Here is a 12,662-nt window from a genome sequence, read left to right on the forward strand (position 1 = left end):
GATTTGGCATAAATTAGTTATTCTGTTGAATTCAATTTTATTTATATAGTGCCAAATCACAATAACAATTAAGACACTTAAAATTGTATGGAAATGATCCACACAATAATGCAGACCGCCCCATATGAGCACTTTGGTGATAGTGGAGAGGAAAAACTCCCTTTTAACAGGAAGAATCCTTCAGCAGAACCAGACTCGGGGAGCCATCTGCCCCCACCAGATGGGGATGAGGGAGGGAGGCCAGACAAAAGACATGCTGTGGAAGACAGCCAGACATTAATAATAACTTTAATTAAAATTATTATTATAAAAATTTAATTAAATGCAAAGTTGTACATAAAGAGTGAGTGAAAAGGGGTGAGAGAAGGAGAAATGCTCGTTCCTTTTTTTTTATTTTTTATTTTTTATTTTTTTGAGTGGTCCTGTAGCTCGTAGCTGATCTCCAGAACAGAAAAGAAACACTTTTGCCAGTTAAAGTCAGAGATGGTGGAGTAACCACGAGATGCGAACCTTTATTGTTCCGTGAGCTACCTGCTGAATAATACTGAGGATGGCAACAATGGTAACTGAACCAGCAAGAGGAAATCCAGACCTTGTTAGCGAAGTCTGAACTTGTCCATGAGTAAACTGACAACAGATTGGGTCAGTCTCTGAAAAATAAAACAACAAAACCCAAAACACTGAGCGCCTGTTAACATGCCTTTAATGTGACTTTAAAGACTACGAGTTTTGATCTGTGAATGCATGATTTAACAGACATGTTTAATAAAAAATGCAGTCTGTCCAGCTTTATTTGCTGTATCCAAACTTTCCCTGACCTTCAGTTAGGACACACAGTCATGCTCATACATAAACTTTTGCATCGGCCCGGTTGTTCTTGCTCTCAATAAGACTTCTTCAGGCGTTTTGGAAAGCTATTCCATTTTCTTTTTCAGGCCTCTGAGATCTTCAGAATGTCTAAAAGCTAAAAACATCAAACGGCCTTTGAAAGCTGACTTACCACCAGTATCCATTTTTCACTTATGTCTCCACAAGTGTCTTTCATATTTGTTTCAGGAAAGCCTCACAGTGCAGGTATCCTGGTTTCCTCTGTAATTCCTGCTTGAGATCATCTGATTGTTCTTCTTTGCTCTCTGCCTGAACTGTTGATGATGAAAAACTTGCATACAGTTGCCACTGGGCTATGAATTTCAATAAAGCTCTTATTAAGACCTCTATAACCAAAATCCTACAGTACTGACTGGGTAGGGACCAATGTAGAATAGAAGTCTTTTTTTTCCTCTCTGAAACTTGAGAGCATTTTTTCTGATCTACCTTGGCAGCAGTCTTTTTTTTTTAATCTACATCTGTAAAGCCATCACTGTTTTTGTCAGCCTCTTTCCATCTAACCCTGACATGCTCTCATAGTAGTAAATGATGGTACAAGGCTATGTTTTAGTGCACTCACTCTATATATAATATATACAAGTGGAGATGTATGCAGAAAATGTTTGTATATGGCATGAAGTTGGGAATTAAAAGCCCCTATTATTTTGTTTTTGTTTACCTTTTTTAAAACACTGCAGAAGTCATGCTGGGAATCAGACAGCTGGTCTCCCCCCCCTTCTTTCTCCTGTCAGGCTATTCATTGTGATGTAGCCATAGTATTGTGCAAACAATTAGAAGAGGATTTTGCTTCTTTTGATGCATTTGTGCCTCCATATTTTGAGAAATTGTAAAAAAAAAAAAACCACCCCAAAACCACCAAACAGATGGGCTTCCTGTTAATAGATTTAGCTAAGGTGTTTGTTATAAGCTCAGCTATATTAATGTAGAAACTGGAATGGGGTTTACCTGTCATATTTTTGTGACAGCTGTAGATTACATTGAATAAATCAAAACAAACAAATGAAAAACAATAACTAATCTCCCATCTGTTTGGATTAACATTAAAATTGGTTATTTATTACAAAATGCCATTTATCAGTGTTCTTCAGAGACACAATAGTAGATGGGAGAAAAATGTAATCATACACACAACCTGCTTCTTTTCAAGATAAAGCATTTAGATAACAGCTTCCCGTTTTATCCTGCCACCTTGAGAATTTATGTACATATGATGCTGGAAGGCACAGAGTGTGGTGATTAGAGCAACAACTGTGAATGCTAATGTTCAGAGATGGAATTCAGGTTCAGACAAGAGGGAGGGGCAGTCTACAATTTAGCTCATGCCTCTGGTTCAATGGTATTCATTCTTAAAGCTGGAGTACCTTGGTTTGCAAGTACTGGTAACCCGAGTGTGGAGAAGGAGACTACAGAAAGTGTTTGGATCTGGGGAGACCAAAAGCCTGGGCCAGTATTCAGCCTCTTTACAATTCTTCATCTTCTTTCAGCCGCACCCTTTAGGGTACTCAACAGTGGATTATCTGCCTTAATCTCACCCTCTCCTTAGCGTCCTCCTCTGTCACACCAGTCCTCTGCATGTCCTCCTTAACTACATGCATGAAGCTTTTCTGTGGTCTTCATCTTTCATCCTGCCTGGCAGCTCCTCATTTAGCATCCTTTGTACAATCTATCCACTATCCCTACTTTGCACATGCCCAAACCAGCTCAGCCTTGCCTCTCTCATGTACTCATTTCTAATCATATCAATCCTGGTCACTGGTCAGCTCTGTCACCTCCACTTTGGCCTCCTCCCTTTTTGTTATGGCCACCGTCTCCAAGCCATACGTCATAGCAGGCCACTACCATCTTGTAAACCTTCCCTTTTACTCTTGCTGCCTTCCTTCTGTCACAAAGACAGCCCTGACTCTTCACTTCTCCTTTATCTCTTTGCTTTGGATGGTTGACCTCAGGTATTTAAACTCATCTACCTTCACTTTCTCACCTCCTGGTACCCCCAGTGTTACATCCGCCTCTCTCTCATGCTGTTAACCAGGTAAACACCACATTAAGCAACATAATACTTCTTAATAACACTGTTCTGTCTTATTTATATGAAACAAAACTATTACTGATATCTGATTCCAAACAGCTCTGTTGTAGAATAAAGGTAGAATATGTTCATTCATGTGAATCTCTTTGTAGAGTCACTCTTCATCACACTTTTTTTTTAAAGAATAGCTCCTTGAGTTCAGTGGTTGGAAAGAATTTGCCCTTTAGAAGGAAAATAAATCTATATTATACATTGGTCCTAAGCTTTCAATATTACTCTGTAATCACAGGCAGCATTCTATTGGATCAAAGGTACGTTCTCCATAAGATGTGTCTAAAATCAGCTTTCACATAAAGAGCAGCAAGAAAATGTTTTTTATTCCGTGAAGTTTTCTTTGCATTAATTTGATAGTCGGCTAAATTGGAGAAAATAAATCCAATACGGGTGTTAAAGGAAGAAAGCGCTTAGACAGCAATCAATATAGAACCTAAAATAATGAACAGTTTCTTCATTGTCTTTGCTGGTTTTACAGTCACGTTCTTGTGTCATGTGCATTTGTGTTAGCAGTGTTACCATCTGCCTTTTGTCTTTATAGAGTCAGATCCACATTATTGTTCCAGTAGAGTTATGTTGTACTCTTCTGCCACAGTCTACATAAGACCAAGGCATTTGGGTATTGCGCATTAATGAAATTGAATGAATTTAATGATTAACTGATTAGTATTTCTGGTGCAGACCAGATTTATTTAATTGCTAATCATATATGTTCCTAATAAGATACATGCATTCTTATACAGAAGGCTGACATGGAAATGAAGAAAAGTGGGGAAGGAGGCATGGAAAAAAGTTTCTCAGTAAAGTTTTCCTCCATCGGAGATGCTAAAGTCTGCTGTGGTATTGATTCTGAAAATCTGCTGAAGAGAGAGAAGAAGATTTTCTCTCATTTGGTGTTTTTTCTCATGATTGGAGAAAGCACTGTGTGACATGTCAGTCCTAAATCTCCTGTTTGGGTAGAAAACATTTTCACACATGAACGTTGGACAATGGTGGGACAATCAATCACACTGTCTGCCTTTACTCACTTCTAGCCGAATGTATAAAAGTCACTGGATCCACTCTGTGGGTTTCAATGGGCCAGGCTTTCCCTTAATTTTGTGTTTAAAGCTTTTATTGTGTTAATGTATTTCAGACACAGCAGAGGATAACAGTGTATGCATGTGCAACCTTTTTATTTAATTATTTTTTTTACAGTATCTTGTTTACCTCTACTGCCTTTCTCTTCAACACAAAGTACTGAGTTCTGTTTTTCTGCCTGGTGGATGAGAATGAAATTGTTGTCAGTTGTCAGTCTGGGACTATTGTGATATCGATTTCATGTTTGTTATTTCAGCTGGGTGCAAAACTTTGGGCATGAAGGTCTTGGACTGCTGCTAGACATTTTGGAGAGGTTGCTATTCAAGAAACAGTAAGTTTATGCATTCATGTTCAAACTCTTTCCTGTCTCACTAATTATTTAATTCTTTTAAGTGTTTAATAGCAAACAATAACCTATTGCTGTCTTGTTTCAATAGCCAAGAGAAAATTGACAAAAAGAACCAACATAAAGTTATCCAGTGTCTCAAAGCCTTCATGAACAACAAGGTATTGACAATAGCTTATTTTATTTCATTTTATTATTTCACTTATTTTGTTTGATGGATATTTGCTGGGTATAAAAAGTCTGTTTTTTTTAGATCAGGTTTCTTTAAATTAATCTAATTCATATATTATGATTCCACACTGACACTATAGTTTTTGAAACATGGCCTTTTAAGCTGTAATGTTCATATCACAAAAATAGTTTATATGAACTTAAAAATGCTTAAAAATACAAAAGACTGACAGCGGTGTAAAATTGGAAGAGGTCATTGGCTGTCTAACTTTGCTACTTTTGGAGCTCTTTGCTCTGCACTCATGAGTCAGCCACACCCATCTTAGATCTTTACCTCAATTTTTACCTCAGCTCTACCCCTAAAGAATAAAGTTACGTTGAAACCAAGCACACCATTGTTTTTCTTGTGACATTACCAATAAGTTTGATGTGTCACATGGCCCTCTTCCTATTGAAAAAACAAAAGTTGTATCCAAGATGGCCGACTTCTAAATGGCCACCATGGTCACCACCCATCTTGAGGAGTTTGCACCCTCATAAATACTAATATGCCGCAAACAGGACTGTAATATCACCAACCATTCCCATTTTATTACGGTGTATCCATATAAATGGCCCACCCTGTATGTCCCAGGCCAAAGCTATTTAAAATGTTTACTTCTCAAGTACTAATAATTCATAATGCTTCAGCTGTTTTTCTTAATAGTTTATCAGTAGCTGCAGAGAGGATAAGAACCCTCCCAGCAACTTTCCATGTAGAGCTAAAACCCTATGGAGAAAGATATGCAGTGTAAAATGTGCTGCAAGGTCTGATATAATCCTGCTTCTCAATAAGTGCCAGGCGCCAACAAAAACCCATAGGCCTCTGTGTTAGCCCAGACCTTTCTGCGGCTAAAGAGGTGTCTTGGGATGTGGGGTAACCACAATGCCAAGAAGACAGGTGTTCTCTGCCAGCTGTCGCTACAGCCTTTTCTTCTTCTGCCTTTGTCTGATTTTTCTGTCTTCTGTCACCAGTGGCATAATAATGTAATACTAAAAGTTAGCACACTGTGAAATTGCCCTTTGACAAAATAAATATAATAAGAAAACCTTTCTCCCTGGTAAATTGTAGATTTATTGGAGAGATTGTGTTACAAAGTCACTTTAAGTTTATGTGTGTTTGTGGATGCAATTAGATATCAATTTTGACATGTAGGACATAGTTTTCTGGGGTTTGTTTTTTTTATAAAGGAAAAAAAAGGACACATTATTCAGTCAAATATTTGATCATTTAGATACATTTGAAGTACACGAAAATATATGATGAGCTTAACTTTGGTTTTGTTGTTTAATGTGGATTTGTATTTTTGTTGACAAAAATGGGGCAAATTGCAGCATGTCTGGGTAATAATGTTTTGATTCCATTACAGTATGGCTTGGATCGAATTCTGGGAGAGGAGAAAAGTCTTGCTTTACTGGCAAGAGCCATTGATCCCAACCAGTCTGCAATGATGACCGATGTGGTAAAGCTGTTGTCAGCCATCTGCATTGTAGGAGAAGAGAACATGTATGTCATTGATTCTCTCAACATTTCTATCTGACTGACTTTTTCTAATGTTAAAGCACAATGTTTTTCCATTAGATTAGGCTGTACTTAAATAGTAAAGTGGATAACTATCATGTCTTTATTATCAGTTTAAATCATACTGGCACACAGTAATAAATGGTGCTAAAATGTCATAAAACGGCCGAAACTTAACAGAGCAGTAAGAGAAAGACTGCACTGTAATTTACCTTATAATTCAGTCACTCGCGCACTCCAAGGAACCTTGGATACAATATAGGAAAGAGCGTATGGTTAAATCCCTAAAAATGAATGCATTGCTTCATTTTTTTCTCTCTCAAACTGTTCAGTCATGCATTTTATGTTCTCATTTAGTTTGGAGAAGGTCCTTGAAGCCATCACCACAGCGGGGGAATGGCGAGGCATTGAGAGGTTCAGTCCCATTGTGCAAGGACTACGCGATCGCTCAGTTCAATTACAAGTAAGTGCAAAATACTTTTCCACCATCTGACACCTTGTTTTCCACAGATTTTACTGATATTACATACAGAATAACTGTGAAAACGTGACAATGTCAACAGATCACAGCCAGTCAAAGGTCCCTCAGTTACTTAAACATTCATGTGAGGTTTGATAAAATTCCTGTTTTGTTGTTTTGTCATATTTTTTATTTGCAACTAATTTTCAGTCAACCAATTGCAAATCACAGATCAAGTCGCAGTGACGCCTAAAAAGGCAGCTAGACATTTCTCACCTTTTAGTATATGCAAAATGCTTGTATTTTAATGTTATTTAGAATTGATTAATTGTTATGGGGAAAATATGGCTGCTATATTCATGTGGGTGAAATGTCTCAAGTGGCATGCTGCAATTAAAGACAGTGTCATTGTTCATTTGCATTAACAATGTGTTTGTTGTTGTAATTTGGTGCTCTATAGATGAAGATGAATTGAATTAAATCTTGGTGAATCAGTTACAGTAAATAAACACCAATGCTACATAAAGCCCTCTCAGAATTTTTTGAAGGTTCTGTTTTTAAGCATGAAAAAAGTGAGCAACTTTGTTTATTTTCAATTTTGATGTGAACACCATCGTTAAACAAACATCTCATGCTATATAATTAGTTTTTCGAGGCAAATAGACCTACATGTTGAGCAGCAATAATACAGAAAACACCACTTGCAAGCGCAACATCATGAGAATTAAAAAAAAAAAAAAAAGGTCTGTTCATTCTGTTTTTCATGAACTCGTCAGTGCCAGACAGAGATGGGCAGTAATGCGTTACTTGTAACGCGTTACTGTAATCGGATTACTTTTTTCAAGTAACGAGTAAAGTAAGGGATTACTATTGCAAAAACGGTAATTAGATTACCGTTACTTTCCCGTAGGAACGCTGCGTTACTGCGTTACTAAAACCGTGATTTTTTTGCGAGAATGTCTCACGACAGTGACGTAAGCGAGTGCGCCGTTAGTGACAACAGCTGTGTGCAGATCAACAATGGATCACATATCGATTGTGGGAGAGAGTATGAGCGTGCAGCGTTTAAAGCGTGGAAGTACTGACCTTACTTTGAGTTTGATTCCATAAAAAGTGACAAAAACATTAGTGTCCGTTGTGCGTGGGAAGAAAACTTCTTTTTACAGCGAAAAAAACCCCCCTTCCAAGCAAGCACTGAGTAGCTACGACGTAATGGGAAACTCACAGAGAAACTCGCGGATTCTTCAACTGACCGCGGCACACCTGCACCAGGGTAAACCTCCGCCTACCCACTCCTGCTTTACAGGTGAAAATAGAGCAACAGGACCGCTGAGTCTTTGACTTTATTTATTTTCTGCTGTGTTTTACTTGCATCTATTTGAAAGACTGAGTGTAAACACAAAAAATATTTTATTTTATGTGCTGGAATGTGCAGAAAATAGGTTTAAATGTTAAACTAATTTATTCAAGTCAGAGAATGGTGCATATAATTAAATTTTTGCTTGATGCATAAAGTTAAAAGATTAAAACTGATAAAACAAGTTAAAAAAAAGAGACTTTTCCATTTGATTACATTTTGTATGATGGATTATGCAGAAAAAGTAGAATTGGGCTGAAAGATCTATCGCTTTATCACCTATTCAGGTTGTAAATCGTGTTTTTAAAAAGTAACTAAGTAATTAATTACTTTTGAAAATAAGTAATCAGTAAAGTAACGGGATTACTTTTTTGGGGAAGTAATCAGTAATTAGTTACTGATTACTTTTTTCAAGTAACTTGACCAACACTGGTGCCAGATGCTTCAGTTAAGTACAGATGTCACTTTTTAATGATCGCTTTCAGACCAGACATGTCAGAAATTTTAATTCGACCCACTAATTCATCTGCACCATTTGTTTTGAATAAATATCAGCTTAAAATCTACAGACAGCTGGGCAGACTAAGTAAGGAACAGTCCCTATACCAGTTAACAAGTTAACGAGAAACATAAAAGCAAGCAGTAGAAGAACATGCTCATTTAATCAATATACAAGTCCCTTTTCATGTTCTGCCTTAAACAAAAAGACGAACATAAAAAACGGGCCATTTTATTCTTGTGTGTATTCCCTCTACACATTCTCCATTTAGATAAAATTGTTTGGATCTTTACTCTCCAAGCACACTTAAAACATTGCATATATACTGTTTCAAACAGTGCAGGTTTGCATGTTAAAATGTAATCATATAAATTATGGAAACTTCTTGTCCCTTTAAAACATTTATATAGTGTGACTGTTAAACAGAGCTCCCCATAACATGAGCAATGATTGAGGCACACATAATGAAGCTTAAATCATCTTTTTCATATTATTGGAATAAGAATTTGGTTTTTGTTTGTAGTACCTTGTGATAGGTACCAAATAGCATTCACATTCAGTTTACTGTATAATTATCTTTGACCAGTTCTCACCGAAAGAAAAAAAAAAATCAATAGTTGGTGAGGGAAGGGGGAGACACTGGAATTTAAAATGAGGTATTTATAGAAAGGAAGTGGGGAAAAATAACAACCAGGATTTTTTTTCCAGTGCACTAGAAGGTAGAATTTACTTTACACGAGGATATTAAATACACAGAACTCATCTGTGGCCAAACAAACATTGCCCTTTGTACTTTGTTGTGTTTTATTGATGCTTTGTTATTACCTCGACTGTCTAATAGACAGCACAAATCCCCTTTAACCCCATGCATTATTAAAGCATAGACACTTTTATCCTAAGCATTGAAATGTGTGGCTACAGGCTTTCTGTTCTATTTCGGTACTTTTATTCATAGTGTCAGCCTAGGGAACGTTTTTTTAAACCATAAATACTAAAATTGAGGACACCAGTATTGTCTCTTAATACTCCTATCTCAATGTCTTCATATTTGTCTTATTTGTTATCTCAAATATAAAGCTGAAGTAATGTACGAGGTGTGATAAGAGTTCCATGACTTCCCATTTAGAGTAAAAACTACATGATTTAATTTTAACCACTAGGCCCTTCATCGCTTTGTGCAGTGATACACTTTTTCCAGAGCTCCTGCTGTATTTGTTATGCTCCTTGGAAATAGCATTCTGTAAGTACCATATGCAGCTTGTGCTATGTCAAAAGATGACCCTTCAGCTTGAACTTTACTAAAATCCACAAAGTCAAATCTGGCACTGAGTGTGGGTGGGGACCTGTGATTGTGTTGGTGACTTATTGGCAGGCAATACAAAGGTGCTGTGATACTTTGTAACATCAGTAGCGTTACAATATTAAAGAGGCTCTTTGGTGACAGGTATTAGTAAACTGGAGTACCAAAGATGAGAGTGTGCCATCAAATTAAACATCACCTGAATATCTAGCATTGCCATATTGTCTTTTCACACATGAATGGATTGCCTTACTGGTCAATAATTGATTTTTCTGTTTATCTTTGCCTGGGTAGTTGAAGAGTCACACAATGTAGCTGTCCCTGCGTAATAAACCAAACTCAGAGGGGAGTGAAAAACTGCTTTCAAAACAGCAAGTTTGCCCTTAAATTGACAGTTGGTTAGTTGTGTGTGTATGTGTGTATATGGGGCTGCAGTTGTTACATTAATATTAAAATCAGCCCCCACCCCCAGTTGGTGACTGGAGAAAATAGACATGCATTAGTTATGGTCCTTTGCTTCCAAGGGACATGGCTCATTTAGAATGCATGCCAGCACGCTTTTCATCATCTTCTGGAAAAAAGTCCATCATCTCTTTCTTTGGTTCTTTCTCTCATTCTGCTCTCTTCCCTTCTCTCACACTCTCTTTGTTCTGTGTACCCCCATGTTGCAGGTGGCATGCATGCAGCTCATCAATGCACTAGTAACATCCCCTGATGAGCTGGACTTCAGGCTGCACATTAGAAATGAATTTATGCGCTGTGGCCTGAAAGAGATATTGCCGGTAAGCAAAACATAACCACCACACACAAACGCACACACACAGACGAACACAATATAAACTCAGACTCACCTTGCATTAATATTAAAATGAGTTGTCCACTTCAGTGAAATATCGTCGTTTTACTCCAGCAAATAATTCATGAAACACAGAGGAGAGTTTGCACGTCCTCTGTCTGTGCGACAGCCAGAAACCAATAAAGTTTCTAGTGTCTCGGCTAATAATCTTCCTTCTGGCTTTTATACCATCTAGCTAACATGTTTAACTTTTGTAAGCAGTGTTGTTGTTGCCAGCAAAATGAGAAAATAATAAATGAAAGTAAAACGCTGGTGCCCACACCTGTAAATAATCACAGTTAGGATGAGCTCCTCGTCTTTACTTGAGTTTAATAAAGGATCTTGAGCTTTCCTCACTATTTAATTTTGCATAATTCTTTATGCACCTTCTTTTTGCACCTTGATCCTTATGTAGCAACTGCTAGTCATCAGGAATGAGGCCCTTGACATTCAGCTCAAGGTATTTGAGGAACACAAAGAAGAGGACATGATGGAGTTCTCTCACAGACTGGAAGACATTAAGAGTGAGCTTGAATATCCTTGTCTTTATTATAAAAAGGTACATGCAATTTGGATTTATGATTCAGTGTTTGTGTCTTGTAATTGTGCCTAATTTTCTTATGAGACATTCATGGGATCCAGTTAAGGTAAATTATTTCTGACATTATGCAAACAAAAGTGTAAATTAGAGTCAAAACACATTTTTCTTACATTTACTTTTGTGTCATTACCTTGTTTTTTTACGTGAAATTGCACTGTTGACATTGAAATACAAATCCTTGACTCGCTGCACTGATGCAGGTGATATATTCAGTATTGTGCAGAGCATGGTAAAGGACAGCAGTGCAGAGCCATATTTCCTCTCTATACTGCAGCACCTCGTGCTTATACGAAATGACCACTTGATCAGGTAAAAATCAACACAAGCACACGCACACACACACACACAGTTTTATGAATCGAGTAATGCTTTACTTGTCAGTTAAATGAATCAGCTAAATGTTTCCTTATTTAGACTACATGTTTACTTGTATACTTATAATTGTCCTTTAGTAGTTTTTATTCATATGTATTTGTTCACTAATCAGGTTTATTGGTTTGCCTTATTAGGTTTCTTAAAAATAGCAGAGTATAGTAATGTAATTTACAGTCTCTAGACTGTATTCTGACTGCATTTTCATGTCACATTTTACCTAAATGCACACACATCTCAGGGTCTAAGCAGTTTTGAACATTGTTAATGATGTACACTGTTGAAGAGCTTATGCTTTGTGGAGGTCTAGCTCTTGCCGCCTTAAACCCTCTCAATGACATTGGTTAACAAAGAGAATGCTTTCTCTTTCATCTCTAAGCCATCTACAGAAGCCATTGCTACAGAGCATTTCTCATCTCCTATTAATGGTGCTTTTCAAAGGCTTATTTTATGTTGGTTCTCTTGCTGTTGGGTGTGACTTGGCTTGATCAAAAGATGGAGCTTTAGTCTGAAGAATACAAAATGCATCACCTGCCAAAAAACAACACCTTTTTGGTGCTCTTCTCTAGCTCTGTCTGATTATTATTATTTTTAATATATACATTTTTTTTATTTAAGCACTGGTGCTTCTGTGACTGCCCTCACTTTGCTAAACATCATTAACCATTCACAAATATTTCATACATTTAAAAACATACACTGTTGCTCCCTGTTGCAGGGATGTAACTGTCTAGAGTACACAATTTTTGAAGCCATCTTAAAAAAATGGTAAGAAGAGAGGAGAAAACCTAGTGATTTACAATGATTTGTAAATCACTATATATAACATTTAGAGTTGTACATAGACAGTGCATCATGAACTGAAACTGAGAGAATGAGGCCCCCAATGTCTTTCAATTGATAGTTTGAGAAGTACTGTTCTGTTGTTTAACTAGCTGCCCGCACAGTCTTTCACTGAGTGTTGAACTCTTGCCCATCCCTGCTTTTGAAAAGCTGCGTTTCTGTAGGATGTTTTTATCCCCACTGAATCTAATGAGCTGGGAAATGTTTAGCCAGGTATGTTAGCATGGGTTTTTAAACTAGGCAACTTTCCCAGGCCCAACTTTTTTGTG

The 12,662-nt window shown here is 37.2% G+C and overlaps 1 protein-coding gene across 7 annotated transcripts in view; it reads left to right on the forward strand.

Moving 5' to 3' along the window:
• Window positions 1-12,662, forward strand: part of LOC102302025 (protein diaphanous homolog 3) — a 129,079-nt gene that overhangs the window by 17,960 nt on the left and 98,457 nt on the right. For all 7 annotated transcript variants that reach the window (XM_042214487.1, XM_042214489.1, XM_042214490.1 and 4 more), the window contains 7 exons: window positions 4,305-4,379; window positions 4,486-4,555; window positions 5,975-6,111; window positions 6,484-6,589; window positions 10,414-10,524; window positions 10,993-11,111; window positions 11,371-11,487. In XM_042214487.1, the coding sequence (XP_042070421.1) occupies window positions 4,305-4,379; window positions 4,486-4,555; window positions 5,975-6,111; window positions 6,484-6,589; window positions 10,414-10,524; window positions 10,993-11,111; window positions 11,371-11,487 (735 nt within the window). The remainder of the gene's footprint in view (window positions 1-4,304; window positions 4,380-4,485; window positions 4,556-5,974; window positions 6,112-6,483; window positions 6,590-10,413; window positions 10,525-10,992; window positions 11,112-11,370; window positions 11,488-12,662) is intronic.

This window comes from Haplochromis burtoni, unplaced genomic scaffold, assembly GCF_018398535.1.
Source record: "Haplochromis burtoni strain Fernald_Lab_line unplaced genomic scaffold, NCSU_Asbu1 Contig_573, whole genome shotgun sequence".
Lineage (NCBI taxonomy): Eukaryota > Metazoa > Chordata > Actinopteri > Cichliformes > Cichlidae > Haplochromis > Haplochromis burtoni.